Below are 22,305 nucleotides of genomic sequence, written 5' to 3'. Positions count from 1 at the left end.
CCCACTCACCAAGACACCGTCTTCTTGTTTTTTTTTCCGAGTCATTACCGTCGAATACGAGGTAGTTAAATCAATGGAGTGACGGGCAGTCCACATCCAGTGCCGAACAGAAGAAACGGTACGGAGGAGAGGCGAGACGATCGATAAGTAAGACCGAGAGATCCAGAGGGCGGCACCTCCTGCACTCATAAAGCACCTCGTGCTTCTTTAACATCTGCTTTGCAGCATGAAAAAATCTGCGATGGGCATTTCAGCCTTTAGTTGGCAGTGACGTGCGTCGTGCATTTCATTGGTGACAGGCGTTGACTGGGATTTTTTAGGAAAAGGGAGGTGTGGGGTTAATGTCACGAGGTATTTCCAGTATGAACGTTTCCTCTGGATGGTAAAGTAGCTATGCAGGGAATAGCAAGGCTGATGAAACCTGGTCAGTAAGTCAGAGTAGCGCGAAGAAAGGCGAACACGCGTGGAACTGCAGAGACGTCCCGTGGCCTCGGCCCGGCACAATTCACCTTGGGCAGCTAAACATTTACTTTACCCTGTCCACGAGATCGGTTTATTTGGAAATACTTCCGTACAACCCAATAGTTAGTCCCTATGAAGGACTGGCACGCTGCACAGCGCCGATTCCAGCCTTCAGCCCAATGATGACACGATCCTGGTTTGGTGGAAGCGTATTTGAGGATAGCAGTGATTGTGAATTTCCCCTTGGGATTAATAAAGTATCTATCTATCTATCTATCTATCTATCTATCTATCTATCTATCTATCTATCTATCTATCTATCTATCTATCTATCTAATGAACGTACCAATTAACCTCCTAAGCGTGTCCTGTGGTTTGATCTTATCAGCGCATGATGATACGCAGCGGTGCCTGTCATTCTCACCACTGGACCCCATTGTATCAAGTAAGATCTCAGCCAGAATTAAGAGGCACAGCCTGGCACAAGTTGGACCTCCTTGTTAACCCAGCTTGTCTTTCTATTCAGCACCTTATCCCTGTTCAGCTCCTCTCATTAAAATGAACACCTGCTGAATTGGCATGCAACCTTGGGTCAGTGATTGATGACCGGTTGTCCTTCATAAAACATTGCAGTGGTCCCTCGGTCTTAAAGATTCACTCTGTACCACAACTGCAAGACCAGATGGTATCTGACAGAATATGAAGCACAACTCCTGGTCCAGGCTTTGGTCTTCTCATGGCTGGACTACTACAACTCTTCTGCTGGCGGGAGTAGCAGCAGGTGGCACCAGTCATCAAGACGATGGCTTGTCTGGTGATCAACCAGCTTTGATGGGCACTTGCCCACTCCCCTTTTCAGATCACTATCTTGGCTCCCTGTAGCAGCACACATTAAGTTCAAATCCTTGATGCTCACCTACAGAGTGGACAACAGATCAGCAGCTATATAAATAAATGGTGGGGTCCTCTACTCCTTCTCCTTTGTGCAGGCTGGCTGATTTATTTATGTACAATTTCTTGTACAGTGGGTATAGAAAAGAACCCCCCTCCCCCTTTGAAATATTCCCATTTTGTTTGCTTTACAGCCTTAAATGTAAACACACACACTAATATTTCTTCCCAGCTTTGATTACTCAATGCACCCTCTAACATCCAAGTGACAGATATCACAGCTACAGTTCAGAAGAATGATAAAAAATCAAAAACAAGAAATCCTGAGATGAATAAAGGATCACCCCCCCCCCCCATGTCAATGTCATTTTGCTGACCCCCCCCCCCTTTAGCTTTAATGACAGCCCTGAGTCTCTTGTGATTCTTCTCTATCAGCTTTGCACACCTAGATTGAACCCACTCAATATTTGCCCCCCACTCTTCTTTATAGAACTGTTCGAGTTTGCTCACATTGGACGGTGAACATTGCTGGTCTGCTATCTTCAGATCTTTCCACAGATTTTCACTGTGATTGAGGTCTGGGCTCTGATTGGCCACTCCAGGATATTCACTTTTCTCTCCTTCAGCCACTGTGTGGTCCATTTTGCTGTGTGCTTCGGGTCATTTGTCGTGTTGAAAGGTGAACATTCTGCCCATCTTCAATTTTCTGGCAGAGGGTAGCAGGTTTTCCTCCAGACTTTGACTTTCTACCCTAACAAGAGCCCCAGCCCCCCCTCCAACCCCCCATGCTTTACTGTCGGTATGGTGTGTTGTGGATGGTGAGCTGCATTGGTAGACCATTTGGTGTTGAGGACAAATAGTTTGATTTTGGTCTCCTCTGACCATAAGACCTTTTTCCACTTGGCATCAGAATCTTCAAGGTGCATTCTGGGAAAACTCAAACGAGCCTTCATGGGGCCTTTCTTGAGAAGTGCGACCCTCCTGAACAAGCCACAATGGTGGAGCGCTTGTCAAATTGTTGTCATCTGCACACCATTAATGACCACTCTGTGCCATCAAATCCTATAACTCCTTCACAGTGGCCATTGATCTCTCAGGTAGCCTCTCTTACCAGTGTCCTCCTTCCTCTTCCATCCAGTTTGGAGGGTCCTAGTAGTACCAAACACCACTTTATGATGGACTTTACTGAGCTCCATGGGATTGATAAAGCCTTTGAGATGTTTTGGTCTCCATCTCCTGCCTTATGTCCATCCACAACTCTATCCCTGAGATCTTTTGAAAGTGGCTTGCCACCCCTAGTCAGGTGTTTGCTGTCAGTTGCACCGCCATGGAAAGGAATGAATGGACCAGGAACAGCTTCACTAATCACACTCATTATAATTGAGCACAGCCAGTGACCAGGGTCTGCAATGGAAATGGGGGGCACTGACACCTGATTGAGTTTAGGATGGGGGGGGGGGGGGGGTCCTTTATTAATCTTGGGATTTCTTGTTTTTCATTTGTTATCATTCTTCTGAACTGTAGCTGTGATATCTTTCACTTGGATGTTAGAGATTGCATTGAGTAAGTAAAGCTGGAAAAAAATATTAGTTTGTGTTTTAATTTAAGGCTGTAAAGTAAAAAAACTGAGAAAATTTCAAAGGGGGGATTCTTTTCTATACCCACTGTATATTAAATTTATTATATACAGTATCTCACCAAAGTGAGTACACCCCTCACATTTTTGTATTTTTTTTATTCTGTCTTTTCATGGGACAACACTGAAGATCTGACACTTTGCTCCAATGTCCAGTAGTTCATGTACAGCTTGTATCACATTGGAAATTTGCTGTCCCCTCAAAATAACTCAACACACAGCCATTAATGTCTAACAACAAAAGTGAGTACACCCCTAAGTGAAAGATATCCAAAGTGTGCCCAATTCGCTGGAAGAGGGGATGGTTCTTTACCCGGACGGGAAGCTCCTAGCATGCAGACAGGCATCGTGGCCGGGGAGGGGAAGGGGATCAGACCTGGAAAAGAGAGCCAGCAAGGATGGACAGACAGCCCACTGCAAAGAGAAGATGTTGCTGTTATTTATTTATTTTTTTCCCCACCCGGGTGGTATTTTCCGTACGTTGCTTAAATCATCCGAGATCAGGTGCCTCATCTTGGATAAGTTAATGCCGGTGACACTCATCTAGACAGGTCGGTTTTTCAAATGCAGCCGTGTATTAGATTAGTTGAGCTGGATCTAATCATACGAGATGAATGCGCGCGCCCGCGCTGAGTGAAAAGCCCATATATATTGAGTCTAGAAAACATGATCAGCAAGTCTCTGATAGGCTGGAACAAAATGACGAAAGAACGGGCGCATTTTTGTTTTCACACACGCGGCGCAAGACCTTTTATTTGAAGGACATGAAGAATTTCAAGATTTAATATACACAAGGGGTAACACTGCAAAAGCAGCCCAAACCAGAAAAGACGGCTGGCAAAAAGTGGCCGACAAATTAAACGCTAAGTAGTGTGCATTGTACTTACTGAATGCAGCGTTTCATTTCCTATGTGTCAGATTAATTATTATTTAATATGTTATAATTCCAGATCAAACGTGAGTACAAGGAGAACACGGGAACAGGTTAAAGTGAAGTACAAGAATATACTTCAAACTGGTAAATATTGGTATATAACTATTTAAAGAATTGTTGACATAAAGAATCATATATAATATAAAAAACATTAATTTTAAAGCTAATAAGAAGGCAGACAAGCAAAAAACAGGTGGAGGTCCACGCGGTCCAGACCTAACCCCTGCAGAAGAGTTGGCTCTCCAGCAAAATGCCCATCGCCCTGTTTGTGAGGGCATTCCAGGGGGAAGCTCCTCCTCAGAACCAGTGGCAGGATGCAGTGGTCACTTCATTTCAGGTAAAGGATGGTCATTGCATATATTTGTCCTCCATGTGTGCCATAGGTGTGTTCCATATAGCCCTCTTTTTTGTTGGGTCAGTTGCAGGGATTGTCATATCCCTTGAACCTGTGTCTGACCAACGAGATATTAACGAAGGTCAAATATTTGATGAAGACACTGTGTCTGATTATTCATCAGGAGGAGAGGTACATTTTCCAAATCAAACTCCACCCTGATCAGTCCCATGTGCCCCAATCACATTTGGAAATCCTGGTAATGAGAATGTTAGGCTGATTGAGATTCTTCATTGAACTGTGTGTGTTTTAGCCTGTGTATTACCTACCTGCAATGGCATGAAACGCCTCTTTTATTGTCTGCACACGCAGGTGTCCAGGAAACACAATGAAAACCCGAAGGAAATGTTTCAGAGCCAAACAGACTTTACGCTAACTTCAGAGCTAAACAGACTAACCCTAACCCTAACCCTCAAAGCAATTCCTACTGTCTGTGTGGTTGTGAGAGCCCGACTTCGCCGAGTTTAACTTCAAATATAAGGTGCTAATAAATCTTTGAGGTACAATATTCCTCCTCAGCTAAAGCGGTATATCTTTCGTACAGAATTTCCTCCGGGGGCAATAAAGGATCTTGCCGATCGCGCAAAACCCTCTTTATATGAAATTCTCTTCGTATAATTTGCGCACCAATATCAATTGGTCACTCATTCATGAACGGTGAAGCCACGACTGGATGACTTCCACGCACCGTCACTGATCACGTGTGTAAACTAATCCTTGTTTACGCAGAACAAACCTGCTCCGAGCGGTTTGAGGATTAGGATGTGTTGCTATGACAACACTTCCAGCAAGAGTTTCGAAAAACCGACAGATCCAGGATCAGGCCAAATCGTCAACAATTACATCCGGCTAAACGACTAATCCATGTACAAAAAATACACCCCAGCACGCTAGATGGCAGTGGCACCTGGATATTGGTGCCCAGTGGGAAGCCAGCAGGGCATGCTGGGAAATGTAGTCTGGCAGAGCAGCCCTGCTGGGGTGACTGGGTGGAATGGACTTCTGTATGACCCGGGAGTGCTTCCATCGGGCAGTGGCCCTGGCACAGGAAGTACTCCTAGGTCCTTAATAAAAGGAACTGCCCTCCTTTACCCAGGTGAGTCGGACGCTGGGAGGAGGAAAGGCATCACTCAACTGGAGGCGGTAAGAGTTGGAAAGAGAGAGGTTTTTGTGTATTAGAGAGAGAAACCTGTGCTTTTGTGGCATTGTGGAAGGAATATGGTTGAATAAAGCATCCTTTATTTGCTCCCGGGACTCTTTGTGTGTTTGTCTTAGGGGTCTGGGCCATGGACGCCCTGGTTTCCATCACAACATATTTGTGTGATGCTTCTGGAGCATCAAAATGCTGTAAGCCTTTAAAAAGAGAGACCTCAAATATCTGCAATATCTGTCCACTGCTGATTTACCATCAAACTCTGGATCCTCATAAAGGAAAATATTTACTTAAAAACAAGGAAAGCTCCACAAAGCACCAAAGACAAAAGGGATTGCCTGTAACCGTAAAGGCAATCCAATGTAAACTGAGTGCCGATGCAAAATTGAAGGCAAAGTCAAAAATCGGAGCGAAATCGTCAAAAACAAAATAAACCAGAGCAAAAGACACAAGTAAACTCAGCAACTCCCCAGCGCATTCGATTCTTTGCCAGGATTTGTGGGAAACTCTTACCTTTATAGGGTTGAGGGCAGTCCCTGGCAGTGATTGGGCAAGTGGTCCCACCTCTTGGGGAACCACCCACACAAACACAAGGCAGATCATTAAGAAAAGTAACCTGAGCATAAATTAATGAGACTTAATGGACATCAAAACAAGAAGCTGAACCGTACAAATCCCCAGCTGAAATATAACATCAGGCTTCTGACTTTTGTTATCACGGGATTGATATTTGGCTGAATTACCGCACTGCAGGGAATTGTGGGAGATGGAGTCTGACTGGGTCAAGTTCCATATTAGAGCAATTTATGATGTGCCACAGTCTCCAAAACAACATGATGGTGTGGACAGGGTCCTGACCCAAATTGTGTGGTGCTTCGCTGGAGGACATTCTGTCAGGCTGCATAGTCAGTCTGAGTCTAGGCAGACAAATGTGGAAGGATAATAAAGTGCTATCATGAAAAAAGGAAAAGAGGAAGGGAGTAAACTCTGTACAGTTGTGGCCAAAAGCTTTGAGAATGACACAAACATGAATTCTCACAATGTTTGCTGCCTCTGTTTTTATGATGTCAATTTGCATCGACTCCAGAATGTTCTGAAGAGCCATCAGAGGAATTGCAATTGAGTCCCTCTTTACCACGACAATGCACTTCACCCCAAAATCTGCTGGTCAGCCCTGCCACCAAAAGGACCTGCTGATGTCACCTCAGTGATCCTCTCGTTAACGCAGGTGAGTCGAGGACAAGGCCAGAGGTCACTCTGTCACTCTGATTGAGTTGCAATAGAGAGGTGAGCAGGGTGCCCAGGAAAGTCCAGCAAGCACCAGGAGCGTCTCCTAAAGGTGATTCGGCTGCAGGCACCGACAAGGAGAAGCTTTGTCAGGAATGGCAGCAGGCAGGTGGGACTGAGGTGTGAAGACTTTTGGAGGATGGCCTGGTGGGTATTAAGAAGGGCAGAAAAGAAGTCAAGAAAAATATCAGGGACAGACTGATATTCCGGGAATGGACTCCTGGGGTCAAGTCATTGTCTTGGATGAATCATCCGGAAAAAAAGAAAAGGTGAGCGGCGCTACCCATCAGTCCTGTGTCAGGCCAACAATAAACCATCCTGAGACCACTCATGTCACGTGGGGTTGCTGCTCACTCCCAATTTGGCTTAAGCACACAGCCAGGAATAAAGAATCGGACCAAAACATCCTCTGAGAGCAACTTCTCCCAACCATCTGAGAACAGTTTGGTGACCAACAATGGACAATCCAGCATGATGGAGAACCGGGCCATAAGGCAAAAGTGACAACTAAGTAGCTTGGGGGACAAAAGTTGGCGTCCATGGCCAGGAAACTCCCCATTGAGAACTGGTGGTCAATCCTCAAGAGGCGGCAAGTGGACAAACAAAAACCCACCAGTTCTGATTCTGCAAGAATTAGACAGGATTGGGCCCAGAAGTTGATTGCAGGCCTGCCAGGGCGAATTGGAAAAGAAAGACGGGCCAACACTGCAAATATGGACTCTGTGCATAAACTTCATGTCATTGTCAATAAAAGCCTTTGAAACTTCTGAACTGCTTGTCATTCTACTTCAATATCCCAGAGAAACATCTGACAAAAAGATCTAAAAGCACTGAAGCAGCACACTTGGTGAACACCAACACTTGGGTCATTCTCAGAACTTTTGGCCACAACTGTAAAGCAGACAAGCGTGGTGAGGCTGGGGTTTGTTAAGGAGTGGGAGAACAATGCCTTTGTAAAGTCCTGCTAAACAAAATGGGGCTCAGTTAACTGTGGCAAATGATTCGGCGCTTACAGTAGACCTTAATGTAAGGCGCTCAGTCCCGACAAACAATTATAAACCACATATAATCAGTGACATCATGTACTCTCTGTGAATGTGCAAATCTACTTCTCCGCTAACTCCATAATGGGTGTTTTGCTAATTCCAGACAGGACTTCTGCGGTTTTCCATTTTTGAGATGTGGTGCTGTGGCATTATGGACTCTTTAATACGTAGTTTTTACTTGTGTTTTTATTGCCTATCATTGTTCCTTCTGAATTAACAAGTCTAACTCTGTTACAACACTACTACTGTTAAGTTTTTGGTATTGACTTGGTACCCAAGTACTGGTTCTTTAATATCACTGCTCAGAACAGCTGAGAGGTTTCTCTCCAGTATGAAATCTTTGATGGCTTCTAAGAGAACTGCTGTGTGAGAATCGCTGACTGCATTTAGTACAACAAAAGGGTTTCTCTCCAGTATGAATTCTTTGATGGCTATCAAGAGAACTGCTGTGGGAGAATCGGCGACCACAATGAGCACAACAATAAGGCTTCTCTCCAGTATGAATTCGCCGATGGACGTGAAGAGAACTAAGGCGCGAGAACTGCTTGCCGCACTCCAAACAGCTGTGCGGCTTCTCTCCGGTGTGAATTCTGAAGTGAGAGTGCAGGCTGCTGACGTGCGAGAATCGCTTTCCGCATTCTCGACAACAAAAAGGTTTCTCTCCTGTGTGAGATCGGACGTGGCATTGCAGATGGCCGATTTCTAAGAATCGTTTCCCACATTCAGAGCAGCAATAAAGTTTTTCTCCGGTGTGGATTTTCACATGCTTCAAAAGATTGCTCTTGCTGGAAAAGTTTTTGCCACATTCCGAACAGACATACGGCTTCTCTCCTGTATGAACTTGCGCATGCTTCTGAAAACTGCTACTGTGGAAGAATCTCTTGCCACATTGAGAGCAGCAATATGGCTTCTCCTGAGTGTGAATTTGTCTGTGCGCCCGAAAATTGCTTCTGTTCGAAAATCTTTTGCCACAATCAGGACAACAATAAGGTTTCTCTCCAGTATGAATTCTCATGTGGCATTGAAGATGGCCTAAATGTAAGAATCTTTTCCCACATTCAGAACAGCAATAAGGCTTTTCTCCAGTGTGAATTTTGGCGTGTTTGTAAAGATTGTTCTTGCTGGAATAGCCTTTGCCACATTCAGAACAGACATATGGCTTCTCTCCAGTATGAGTTTGTGTATGTACCCTAAAACTGTTGCTGTGGGAAAATCTCTTTCCACATTGAGAACAGCAATAGGGCTTCTCTCCAGTATGAATTCGCATGTGCTTCAAACAGCTGCTCTTGTCATAAAACTGTTTGCCACATTCTGGACAGCAAAAAGTTTTTTCTCCAGTGTGTATTCTTTTGTGTCTTTGAAGACTACTTAGCTGTGAGAATCGTTTACCACATTCAGAACAACAATGAACTTTTTCACCTGTGTGGATGGTCATATGTTTTTGAAGACTACTTTTGTGTGAGAATTGTTTCCCACATTCCAAACAACAATGAAATTTCTCTCCATTGTGAATTTGGGTGTTTGTATGCACTTGCTGGTGTTCAGTGTTGATGTCTTCTGCTTCTGTTAGCTGAGCAACAGGAGAACTACAATGGAAACAGTCTGATGTCAAATGTTCTGATCCTCTTGTTTTCATCATCTCCTCTTTCTCCTGTTTTTGCGGCAGTTTCCACTGAAGAGCGGCCTGAGTAAATGAAGATGTGGAGGAGCCCGTTTCTTCCTGTAAATCTGAAATAACACACACAAATTAGTATGTTTTCAAATCAAATAAATACTACAAGTCCCCATTATTATAGGGATGGGCAACACAGATTTTAATTCATTCTATGATTATTTTGACCCAGAATGGGATATTCAATATTTCTTGTTATGTTCTTAAAACATGTTAAATATTGAAGCTCAGCACTAAATACACATGTATATCCAGACTTCAAAACTGAGTATGGTTTCTCACAACATCATGAAATATTAGCAAAGGAAGCCCTTTTTTTCTTACTTTTTATTCTATGTTAATTAGTGTTCCCTAATTTTAATTATTTATTGTCTTTTTTTCTCTTCATCATGTAAAGTACTCTGAGCTACATTGTTTGTATAAAAATGTGCTATAGAAATAAATGTTGTTGTCTAAAACATAATTTCATGCATAGCTATGCTCTAACAGAACAGCTCAAATAAGATGACTTTTCCAGCCAATTTTATTTTCTGTCTCCTGTAGTCATATTGGAGTTTCCATTGTGTGTATTGTGTCTGTGTGTGCCTCTCAGTAGACATGGCTGTTTCTCTCAGTCTTCTCTACACAAGTAAAGCCAAAGCCCTTGATGTATTACTGTGCTAATCAACGCATGTAACAGCACGGTCTGCACGTGTGTATTATATATATACTGTTTTATGACTTACATCCATTGTAATGGTTCCAAATGGTTTATGTGCATATCCATGCTTCTTGTCTACAACAGTCCATGAAGTGTGAGGATATTTATTTTATAACAATTACCAACTTTGTAGTTACTGCTTTGGTGGCCATGCAGCTCATGTTTTGCATCCTGAGTTCTTACCAGCTTCATGAAATATTATTTCTCTGCAATGTAGATTTTTAACACAAGTCTGTAAGGGGCGCATGAAATTCTGAGGTGGGTGGCAATATTGCATTGGTCACTGAGCCGTTTTAACAATACAGCAGAGCTGAATTTTCACTGTCAATCTGAATAAACAGTGAAGTCACATCTCCCTATTAACACTACATTATAAAATCACAGATTTTCACTTCATTCATTGAGATTTTATTCTCCTGTGACTAACCCCTACTCATAAGGTAATCCGGTTGCACATCTGACTTCCTCCAATCATCTTAACAGATTCAGATTTCACCAACACAGTTTAGTCCTGAGGGTGAGACGCTCCTCAGGTGGCCAGAAGCTATCAGACGGAGTCAGGATACGTGGAGAAACCGACCAGAAAACGCACCCATGGGAGCCACTTAAGAGAAGCGCACAGACACGGCACTTAAAGACACAAACAGTCAGGTCAGTAAGTATTTGGGCAGTGACACAATTTTCATCATTTTGACAATGTCCTGTATGCCACCACAATGAATTTGAAACAAAGCCATCAAGATATGATCGTAGAAATGGGAGACTTGGCATAAAAACGGCGATCATTCCTAAACGGCTCATACAATATTTTTGGTAAAACCCTTGAATTAAAGCTGAAAGCCTACACTTCCATCGTATCAGGATTGCTTTATTTCAAATCCACTGTGGTGGTACAGAGCCAAAATTATGAAAATCATGTCACCATCCAAATACGTCTGGCCCTGCCTGTATATGATTGATGTAGCACACATCAAGACACGTTGTGTGGTTTTCATGTAGTAAAAGTCAAAGTCTGGACACTTGATATTTGTTTTGCATTCACCCAAACGTTTCCATCTGCTTATCTGTTAGGTCAGCTATTTTTAAATATAATTTATCCAAACAGTCTCTCTCTATTCAAATTCAATCATACACGTGTATCCCACTCTTTTTCCAATCTACTAAACCTGCCAATGCAACCATAGGTGAGATCTGTAAAGGTTTTCAGTGTTATTTCTTTTCCATTTATTCACATTACTTACTTTTTTGCACACTGCTAGATGACTTCTCTTCATCTCCTTCATCGATTCTCTCTTCTACCTCTGATATCTCGCGTTTCAGTTCCTTACAATTACGCCGAGTACCCAGTTGTCTCGCATTTTCCAACCAGGGCTGTAAACTGGAATGCAATTCTTCGCAAACATCTCCCTTGAAAACGCTCCTAGTTTCGTGCTTTTGCCGATCAAGACTAACGCACACCTCTTCAGAGTCCTCTAGTTTAATGTTGACGGCCTTCTCCTTGGACTCTTCCTCCTTAAAAACGGAAATCCTTGTTTCGTGCTCCTCCACCTTCATGCACACTTGCTCTGGTGCGCCCCACTCACAGTCCTCTTCTTTAACCTGCGCCGCTCTTTGACTCGTAGCCTTCTCTTTGGTAGAGGCCATGTTCCGCGTGGAACTCTTCTCTTCATAAGAATCTTTTCTCACAAGGTCAACTCTGGCATGGAGGCCATTGGACATCTCATTCTATGGCCAGGTGAACTGGGAAGGATGCTCCTCTTTACCCTGTGAATATAAATGTGAGAAAAGGACTTTGTAAACTTATGAAAAATAACCTTGAGCACGGAAAACTACCAACTTAGCTCTGATGAGAGATTTGACAGGATGGCCCAAGAAGCTCTCAGGACATTGCAAGGTTAACAATGAATGTTATGAACCCACCATATGCATCTAAGAAGTTCTCAGCAGATTTCAAAACCTGCTTGATGAGGATGCAAGGTTCTACCATTCGAGAGAAAGTTTTAAAAATTAATTTTCATTTTATCACTTTGACCCACTGCATACTGGCAACACAGGTCTAGTGAAAGGCCAAGTTTGAGCTCAACTAAGGTCGTCATTTCAAAGGGACTCGGCTCATGATGTCACGACACCACACCTTAATTATGGTGAAACCAACTGAAAGACACAAAAAGACACAAATGTGTATTCTGTCACGCTTGACAGACCATAAAAATGTTAGTTCTCCCCAATCTGAATGCCCTCCACACACTCACGTGTGCCCATTTCACTGGCAGTTGCTATGGTACCACGGGTTCTCTGTGACTCCACTCCTCTTGACCCATGTTTATTTATTTATTTTTTGTTAAACTATCATGATTAGCCTCACACATATTTTTTCTTGAGGACTTCCTAACAATGTGACAACACGTTTGCTAGTTTGTGTGTCTTTCTGTTTATGTTTAAGTTGTTCCATTTGTGTTTGGGGTCAAATGGACCCCATAGTCCCTTCCAGATATTTTTCTCTTATTTCAAGGTTCTGTGACGTGCACAGCATAACCCAATGGCGAAACACCAGGAAGATGTTCTGGCATCTTCAGGTGACCCAAGTGAAGTCGACAGTGAACATGAGGACTTGATGTTTTTTTGGAAGAAATAAGTGGATAGGACTGGTGAGCTTTGTTTGGCTGAATGACTCGTTCTCATCTAGAGTGTTCTAATGAGGATGATATTGAAGATGGTGTGAGTTGGGATGAAGACGGCCCCGAACCCAATGAAGAGTCAGACTCCCAAGGTGAACTAAGTGCAAGTGAATGGGATTTGGAAAAAGAGCAAGATGGGAACGGTTATGAAATTCTTGGATAAGACGCATATGTGTGGTCATAGAAGCCATAAGGCATCAGAAGAACACCAAGGTGAAATACTAGAAAAGAGAAACCAGGACCGAAAAGGGAATGGGTGTCAAGCGGATTTGAGTTATTTCTTGATGACAACATGATGGTCAATGAGGGTCTTTAATGGAATGATTGACTGCCCTGCCTTGGACGCATTTGTCCTTTCCACTGAATACGTGCCCAACTTTGGAGAACATAACACAAGCGACACAAATTCTTGAAGATACTGGTCATTGCTTTGATCATTCCACAAGCATGTCAGAGACTGGAAGTGCAGCGAACACCACAAGATGTCAAACGGGTCATTTGCAGTCACGGCATTTTACCAGAGGCACCCTCGTCAGCTCCAAGCACCACCCAGTGCCATTCTGGACAGTGCAAGAGATTCACTCGAAAGAGACCCCCAATATTCAGTTGTAACTCCCGTTAGGATGAAGCAATCTGAACCAAAAAAATCCGCTCTACACCTTGACGTAGTTGTAATCGATTGCATTGCATGTGATGCTGAAAGTGTTTTTTCCGATTTCTGCCAGACACATTTTGACACGGCGCTCCATGTTGCTGAATGTATCGGCAAGCGTCTCTGGGGTAATAGCAGCAATTTCATGTTGGATGTCTTCCTTCAAATCTTCCACAATGCGAGGCTTGTTCCGAGCAGACCCCAAATGAAGAAGTCTGGTGGTGTCAGATCCAGCGACCATGGTGGCCAAAGCCCCTTTGAAATGACCCTGTTGCTGAAGGACGACTCAATTTTTGCCATGCTCCTTGCCCGATGTGCGACACGCTGCTCCATCTTGCTTGTTAACTCACGATCCTCCAGTTGATTCTGACATTGCTTAAACAAATCGGTGCCCAATAGGTTCCCACCATGAAGACGCGCTCTTTGATACTGTACACCACCATCGAGTGACGCAGTGAAGGGGTACGGGCACCCAGAAGTTGCAAACGGAGGTAAAAGGTCACAACAGGCTGTCCGGCGCCTACCTCATCGCTCCGACGCAGGGGCATCCCGGCTTGTTTGAAGCTCCTTATACTGAGGAGCACATTGCACGTTGCTTCGTCCTAGCGAGAGTAATTACAGAATATTTGGGGGGACTTTTCCAAGTGAATCTCCCCGTACATTTGTCCAAGATCAAAGGACAAGAAAGCCAAATTCTTCTGTAATGAGTGCAATAAGTGTGCGTGCGCAAAGAGAAGAGCAAATGGCTGTGCAACCAATGCCAGCAGTAACAGTCAGGCCTACTGTGATTTAAAACAATCAGAAACTCACACATGAAGGGTTGGGCAATGTTATTTGGATTAGAGAGAGAGAGAGAGAGAGAGAGAGAGAGAGAGAGAGAGAGAGAGAGAGAGAGAGAGAGAGAGAGAGAGAGAGAGAGAGAGAGAGAGAGAGAGAGAGAGAGAGAGAGAGAGAGAGAGAGAGATAGATAGATAGATAGATAGATAGATAGATAGATAGATAGATACTTTATTAATCCCAAGGGGAAATTCTATGTAGGCTACTGGAAAGCTCCTAAGACAAATCCAGCTCCGTTTCTCGAGTACAAACGTTTGTTGTATAATATTATTTGGAGGAAAAACTAAATATTGTAATAAACAGTGTTTTTATTCTGGTAATTTAGTAAGTTTTTTAGCATGGGGTACAATTTGACCCCATGGTACTGTCCCCTCCAGGTTGGTTCCTGCCTTGCACCCCGTGCTGCCCATGTCCACTGTAACCCTAAACTAACTGAAGTGGCTGTCATAATGGAGGGATGGTTTTGTGACTGCAGGATGGCGGTGCATCTTGCTGTGTGAATACCCGCCATGTTAACTGACCTGCTCAATGTTCAAGATGGACTCCTCACACTTCTTCTCTTCATCCTCTATGTCATTCTGGCAGATTAACATTATTTATGACTCCTCTGTTAATGGCATTTCTATTTCACAAGGGAGGTACAATAATCACACAGAATGCCTTGGTCTCCTCAAAAACTGACAGATCATCATCAGACCTGCTTGATCCAAACTCACATGTGTTTCCAGTTCAGCTCTAAACTGACCAGTGATGCCCGAGATTGTCCGGTGATATACTGGCGCCCCCACCAGGTTGGTTTCCACCTTGCATCTCACGCTGCCTGTGTCCAGCCTTACCGGAGTGAAAAAGCTGTCATAATGGAGGGATGGCTAACAGTCCATTAAATTGATGGTTTTGTACCTGTAGGTTTGTGGCTCACCTTGCTGTGTGAATCCCCACCATGTTAACTGACCTTCTGAGTGCTCAAGATCAACTCCTCACACTTCTTCTCTTCACTCTCCATGTATTCCTGACTCCTCCGATAATAGAATTCCTATTTCACAATGGAGGTGCCATCACCATCACATACAGAACTCTTTGTCTCCTGTAAAACTAACAGAACATCATCAGACCTGCTTAACTCCAAACTCATGTGTGTCCAGTTCAGCTCTAAACTGACCAGTGATGGCGGACTGTGTCCCATGATGGACTGATACTCCTTTGCCTTGCACCTCATGCTTTCCAGTGTAACACTAAATTGAATGAAGTGGATGTCTCAATGGAGGGGTGGCTAGTAGATCCTAAACTGGAGGGACTGTGGCTCTCCATGCCCTGTGAATACCCACACCGTGTTAACTGACCTGCTCAGGGTTCAAGATGTCCTCTTCCCACTTCTTCTCTTCTCTTGCACCTTCTCTAAAATCTTCTCGGTGTTTGTGTGACTCAGCAACTCTTTTGGAAGTTCAATCAAACGGTTCTTGGTTTATGACACTGAAAAAAGAAAACCAACCATACACTTAGTAGAGTCATTGACAGAACACTCGCATATCCACAAGTCCCGACAGTGAGATTATTATGTGAGTGGGATGGAGACCCGTCGACAAGGAGCAGTGCTGCCATCTTCTCTATTGAGGGGGAACTACTTATAAAGGTTTTACAGTCTTTGGTTTGAGTGCCAGTGCTGGTCATTTCTTTTTACCTTGAATTTTTAGTGACTTGAACTTCATTTGTTACCAGGTAGCCCAGGTGCTAGAAGTTTCTCTTGGTGTTCCATCCATGCACATCACATGGTAAACAGAATTAAACAACACAAAATCCAATACATTTTCAAAGAGATATCTGGCGTGCTAATTGATAGTATTCTTGACATAGTAAACTCGTCATTAGATATGGGGGTCTTCCCAGACTGTCTTAAGACTGCTGTAGTTAAACCCTTGCTCAAGAAAAATAATCTCGACTCCTCTGTTTTTGACAATTTTAGACGTATCTCTAACCTGCCTTTCTTAAGTGAAATCCTAGAGAAGGCCGTCATTACGCAGCTCGATGACTACCTCAAGAAACCTGCCATTCTTGATGAGTTTCAGTCGAGTTTCAGAACAAATCACAGCACAGAAACTGCACTCGTTAAAGTAGTAAATGACTTGCGGGTCAATGCAGACAGAGGCCATCTATCTGTTCTCATCCTCTGAGATCTGAGTGCCACATTTGATACCATTGATCACAATATTCTTATTAGTCAGTGGGTGGGCCTCTCTGGCAGGGTCTTAAAATGGTTTGAGTCCTACTTAACAGGTTGAAAATTCTTTGTTAGTTGTGGTAATTATACTTCAGAGACACATGATATCCTATATGGTGGTCCACAAGGCTCTCACCGGGGTCCGCTGCTCTTTTTGATCTCCATGTTTCCATGAGGTCAGAGTATCTCAAGTCATAACGTGAGCCACCACAACTATGCTGACGACACACAACTGTATTTATCAATAGCGCCTGATGACCCTGACTCTCTTGATTCACTGACCCCATTGTCTCACTTGTGTTTCCGAATGGATGAGTAGTCATTTTCTTAAACTAAATAAAGGAGAAAACTGAAATTTGAGTGATTGGCAAAAATGGATATAATGAGGTTATTAGAAAATAGCTTGATGCATTAGGATTTGTAAGAGCCATTTCATAGTTATATAAAATTCATAAATATTTGTTTCCTTAAGAGGCACAACCCTCTTTGGAAATATGTTCTTTTGAAATGGAGGCATTTTAAGTAACCAGAAACTATACAAAGGGTGTTCCAAAATTCACGCCAAGAAGTAATTTTGATAGAGAACACAGGTTTTTAATTAAAAATTGTAAATTTTTAATTGATTCATAAAGTATACAGTATAGGGTTATGTATGGAATAGCATATCGGATAAATGGCCTCCATGGCATTGCTGGCACATACGCACTCTTTTGTCGAAATTTTCCATGACGGTTTTACATAAATGTAGCTGAATTTCTTTGATACAGCGCTCAATTTCCTCCTTCAAGGCGTGGGTGGTCGTGGGCTTGATGGCATAAACCTTAGACTTCAAAAAACCCCAAAGAAAAAATGTCTCAGCAATCACTTGTGGATTTTCTGAACCCCACATGCAACAATTTTTACGATTAATGAAGCCATCAAGATGAAAATGAGCCTCATCGCTGAAGATGATTTTGTTCGAAAATTTGGCATTCACTTGTTGTTGTTCCAAAATCCATTCAACGGACTCTCTTCGCTGTGCGTGGTCAGTAGGCTTCAGTTCTTGACTCAATTGAACTTTGGAAGCATGAAGATGCAAATCTTTTCGTGAGAATACGCTGTAGAGAGCTTCTGGAAATGTTCAATTCTTGACCACGGTGCCGAATTGATGTTCCTGGACTCTCACGAACTGCTTCGATGTTTTGTGTTGAACGACTTGTTGAAGGACGACCAGAGTGTCTAAGATCACTAACTGATCCAGTCTCCCTGAATTTTTTAAATTAATCTCTTCATAGCTGATGAAGTGAAATCACTATATCGACCATATCGTGTACAAAAATTGTGAACTGTAGCTGCCAAACCTTCATTATTTTTAAAATATTGCTCAACAATGAAAACGCGTTGTTCTTTTGTGTAGCGCTCCATTTTTAATAACCCTGAACTGTGAGTTGTCATGCTGTGTTTTTTTTTTTTCCACCGTTGGTAACACTTTACCGCACAAATGGCGCCAAATTCAAATCTTTGCGTGAATTTTGGGACACCCTATAGATATAATGTAAACGGCAATATCCCTCCCATAGTGATACAGCAGTAAAAATCACATACGAGTGAATAACTTAGCTTTCTGTAATGACGATTTACGCGGCATAACAGACGCAAAGAAGCCATGACAACATTTTGTGTATAGTTTGTCGTTTTCGTCCACTGTGCTGAAAGAATTTTCCCGGCGGATGACGTAATCTTCTGTCTATCGGCTTGCAAATGTTTGGCAGCAGTCCAAGCATGATATAGTGGTTCCTCCACGTGTAGGCCCTCACGTCGGCAAATAGTCCATTTCCGAACAAAGGAAATAAGATTTTGTGCTGATAGAGGACAGACGTATACTGTCTTTAGGCGGACTATACAGTGGGTACGCAAAGTATTCAGACCCCCTTCACTTTTTCACTCTTTGTTATATTGCAGCCATTTGCTAAAATCATTTAAATTAATTTTTTTCCTCATTAATGTACACACAGCACCCCATATTGACAGACAAAAAAAAAAAAAAGAATTTTTGAAATTGTTACAGATTTATTAAAAAAGAAAAACTGAAATATGACATGGTCCTAAGTATTCAGACCCTTTGCTCAGTATTTAGTAGAAGCGCCCTTTTGAGCTAATACAGCCAGGAGTCTTCATGGGAAAGATGCAACAAGTTTTTCACACCTGGATTTGGGGATCCTCTGCCATTCCTCCTTGCAGATCCGCTCCAGTTCTGTCAGGTTGGATGGTAAACGTTGGTGGACAGCCATTTTTAGGTCTCTCCAGAGATGGTCAATTGGGTTTAAGTCAGGGCTCTGGCTGGGCCATTCAAGAACAGTCACAGAGTTGTTGTGAAGCCACTCCTTCGTTATTTTAGCTGTGTGCTTAGGGTCATTGTCTTGTTGGAAGGTAAACCTTCGGCCCAGTCTGAGGTCCTTAGCACTCTGGAGAAGGTTTTTGTCCAGGATATCCCTGTACTTGGCCGCATTCATCTTTCCCTCGATTGCAACCAGTCGTCCTGTCCCTGCAGCTGAAAAACACCCCCACAGCATGATGCTGCCACCGCCATGCTTCACTGTGGGGACTGTATTGGACAAGTGATGAACAGTGCCTGGTTGTCTCCACACATACCGCTTAGAATTAAGGCCAAAAAGTTCTATCTTGGTCTCATCAGACCAGAGAATCTTATTTCTCACCATCTCAGAGTCCTTCAGGTGTCTTTTAGCAAACTCCATGCGGGCTGTCATGTGTCTTGCACTGAGGAGAGGCTTCCGACAGGCCACTCTGCCATAAAGCCCTGACTGGTGGAGGGCTGCAGTGATGGTTGACTTTCTACAACTTTTCTCCCATCTCCTGACTGCATCTCTGGAGCTCAGCCAAAGTGATCTTTGGGTTCTTCTTTACCTCTCTCACCAAGGCTCTTCTCCCCCGGTAGCTCAGCTTGGCCGGACGGCCAGCTCTAGGAAGGGTTCTGGTCGTCCCAAACGTCTTCCATTTAAGGATTATGGAGGCCACTGTGCTCTTGGGAACCTTAAGTGCAGCAGAAATTTTTTTGTAACCTTGGCCAGATCTGTGCCTTGCCACAATTCTGTCTCTGAGCTCTTCAGGCAGTTCCTTTGACCTCATGATTCTCATTTGCTCTGACATGCATTGTGAGCTGTAAGGTTTTCTATAGACAGGTGTGTGGCTTTCCTAATCAAGTCCAATCAGTATCATCAAACACAGCTGGACTCAAATGAAGGGGATCTCAAGGATGATCAGAAGAAATGGAAAGCACCGGAGTTAAATATATGAGTGTCACAGCAAAGGGTCTGAATACTTAGGACCATGTGATATTTCAGTTTTTCTTTTTTAATAAATCTGCAACAATTTCAAAAATTCTTTTTTTTGTTTGTCAATATGGGGTGCTGTGTGTACATTAATGAGGGAAAAAATTAATTTAAATGATTTTAGCAAATGGCTGCAATATAACAAAGAGTGAAAAATTGAAGGGGGTCTGAATACTTTCCGTACCCACTGTATATTCCTCCAGCTGTCTTTGTCTATCTAGTCCTACGCTTGGCTCGGCAATTCTAAATGCTGAGCCCCTTTGTACTAAATCTGGCTCAGCTATGCATGTACAAAGAAAAGCAAAACAGATTTTAAAATGTCCGCACAGAGACAGTGACATTAAACTTAATATTATATTATAACAATATTTTACTAGATGGCAATGCATAATCTATGGGAGGTTCCTATAACCCCCCGTAAGTTAAGTAGAATTGGTATAGTCCTGCCCTTTCTAACAGCTCTGACTAAACTTTATTCTCAGTTAGTGACCAGCCTTGCCATGTGTAAGGCGTAGAGGGCACAAGGGTTTAAACCGCGCCCGTGCCCACGGGCCTTTTGAGTGTGTGAAGTAACTTGTAAGAAAAACGCACTTAATTTAAGTGCTGCGCCGTACGTTTACAGCATACAGAAGAAGAAGCTAAGAATCTTCGAGTATAGAACAAGAAGGAAAGAACTTTAAAGTACAGAAATAACTAAAGTTTCTCAAGAAAAGCAAAGTTTAGAGAAGATACATTTTTTGCCTTTTATTCTACGTGTGTAACAACTTTTTTTCCTTTATTCTTGTGTGGATTATTTGCCATTAACTTTCACTAAATATTTTAAAAATGAACTTTTGGACTGAGAGATTTCTTTTGGCACACGTTTTACCCGTGCTTGAACTCGCCATATACTTCGGCGGCTACGGGATTAAAAGTCAAGATGGAGGTAAAGAATTTACGGGGTAACTGTTGACTCGGACATGAATTTTAAAATCACATATTAATCAGATTACTAGGACAGCATTTTTTCACTTAAGAAATAGAGCAAAACTTAGACCTTTGTAAGAAAAGGCGCTATATTGCGCCCAACCCGACACAGAGATTCACATGGAGGCACGTATTCAAATAAATATTCTTCAGCTGGAGGGCACGTCTTCCCCGTAATCCCTCCAGCCACAACACTGTCCCAAGCACAGTACTCCAAAACCCACAAGTACAAAGCACTTTCTCTTCCTCCATCACTCCTCCTTGGCAACCTCGTCCTCTTCCTCTCGATTCTGGCCCCTGAATGCTGGCCACTGAGTCCCTTTATCGGGTACCCGGAAGTGCTCCAGGTGCTTGATTGCCAACACCCGGCTGCACTTCCGGCTGTGGAAAAACCAACGCCCAAAAGGGCCCAGCAGCTCCTGCTGCAGCACCCCCTGGCGCCGCCTGCCGAACCCAACAGGGATGCACAGAACTACAACCCCCATGAAGCCCTGGGGGAGTCCGAGGCACCGCTGCAACCCAGGGAGGCTGCCATCTAGTATCCAGTGGGAGATACTGGGTTTCCCACCCTTGTCCCCCCTGCTATATATGGTGATGGGGCATCCCAGCCAGGCACGGGCACCGGCCATCCGTCACACCTCTTATAACATTGAAAGATGCTGAGAAATGAGTTCACGCCTTTGTTTTCAGTTGACTAGATTACTGTAACGCACTCCTCTCAGGACCACCCAAAAAAAGACAATCAATCAATTACAACGAGTGCAGAATGGAGCTGCTAGAATCTTAACTAGGAAAAGAAAATCCGAGCACATCACCCCAGTTCTGATGTCACTACACTGGTTACCTGTGTCACTTAGAATTGACTTTAAAATACTGTTTACAGTTTAAAAAGCCTTCAATAATCTGCTCCATCTTATATTTCAGAGTGTCTGACACCTTATATTCCAAATCGTAACCTTAGATCTTTAAATGAGGGTCTGCTTAGAATTCCAAGAGCTAAACTTAAAAGAAGTGGTGAGGCGGGTGGCCTTCTGCTGTTATGCAGCAAAAATCTGGAATAGCTGACCGATAGAAATTCACCAGGCTGATACAGTGGAGCTCTTTAAAACACTGCTGAGAACACGATAGATAGATAGATAGATAGATAGATAGATAGATAGATAGATAGATAGATAGATAGATAGATAGATAGATAGATAGATAGATAGATAGATAGATATAGATACTTTATTAATCCCAAGAGGAAATTCACATACTCCAGCAGCACCTTACTGATACAAAAAACAATATTAAAGATTGATAGTAATGCAGGTAAAAACAGACAATAACTTTATATAATGTTAACGTTTACCCCCAAGTGGAACTGAAGAGTCTTACTCTTTACTTTATTACTGTAACATGGCCTTCTCACAGCTTCATCTTAGTGTAACCCCAATATTCTGTATATGCATTC

The 22,305-nt window shown here is 43.0% G+C and overlaps 1 protein-coding gene across 1 annotated transcript; it reads right to left on the bottom strand.

Annotated features, from left to right (window-relative positions):
• Positions 1-7,829: 7,829 nt before the first annotated feature.
• LOC114641571 (gastrula zinc finger protein XlCGF57.1-like) lies at positions 7,830-11,932 on the bottom strand. The gene is made up of 2 exons (XM_028790609.2): positions 11,417-11,932; positions 7,830-9,531 (listed from the first exon to the last, which is right to left on the bottom strand). The coding sequence occupies exons 1-2, from the start codon at positions 11,892-11,894 to the stop codon at positions 8,099-8,101; spliced, it is 1,911 nt and encodes a 636-aa protein (XP_028646442.2). The 5' UTR covers positions 11,895-11,932; the 3' UTR covers positions 7,830-8,098.
• Between the last annotated feature and the right edge of the window lie 10,373 nt (positions 11,933-22,305).

This window comes from Erpetoichthys calabaricus, chromosome 5 (genome assembly GCF_900747795.2).
Source record: "Erpetoichthys calabaricus chromosome 5, fErpCal1.3, whole genome shotgun sequence".
NCBI classification, from domain to species: domain Eukaryota; kingdom Metazoa; phylum Chordata; class Cladistia; order Polypteriformes; family Polypteridae; genus Erpetoichthys; species Erpetoichthys calabaricus.
This window is presented reverse-complemented; position numbering and strand designations above follow the sequence as displayed.

Coding starts and splice junctions, on each gene's coding strand:
- LOC114641571 (XM_028790609.2), bottom strand. CDS start 11,894: ATGTCCAATGGCCTCCATGCCAGAGTTGACCTTGTGAGAAAAGATTCT. Junction 9,532..11,416: donor ATCTAGCAGTGTGCAAAAAA/GTAAGTAATGTG, acceptor GTGTTATTTCAG/ATTTACAGGAAGAAACGGGC.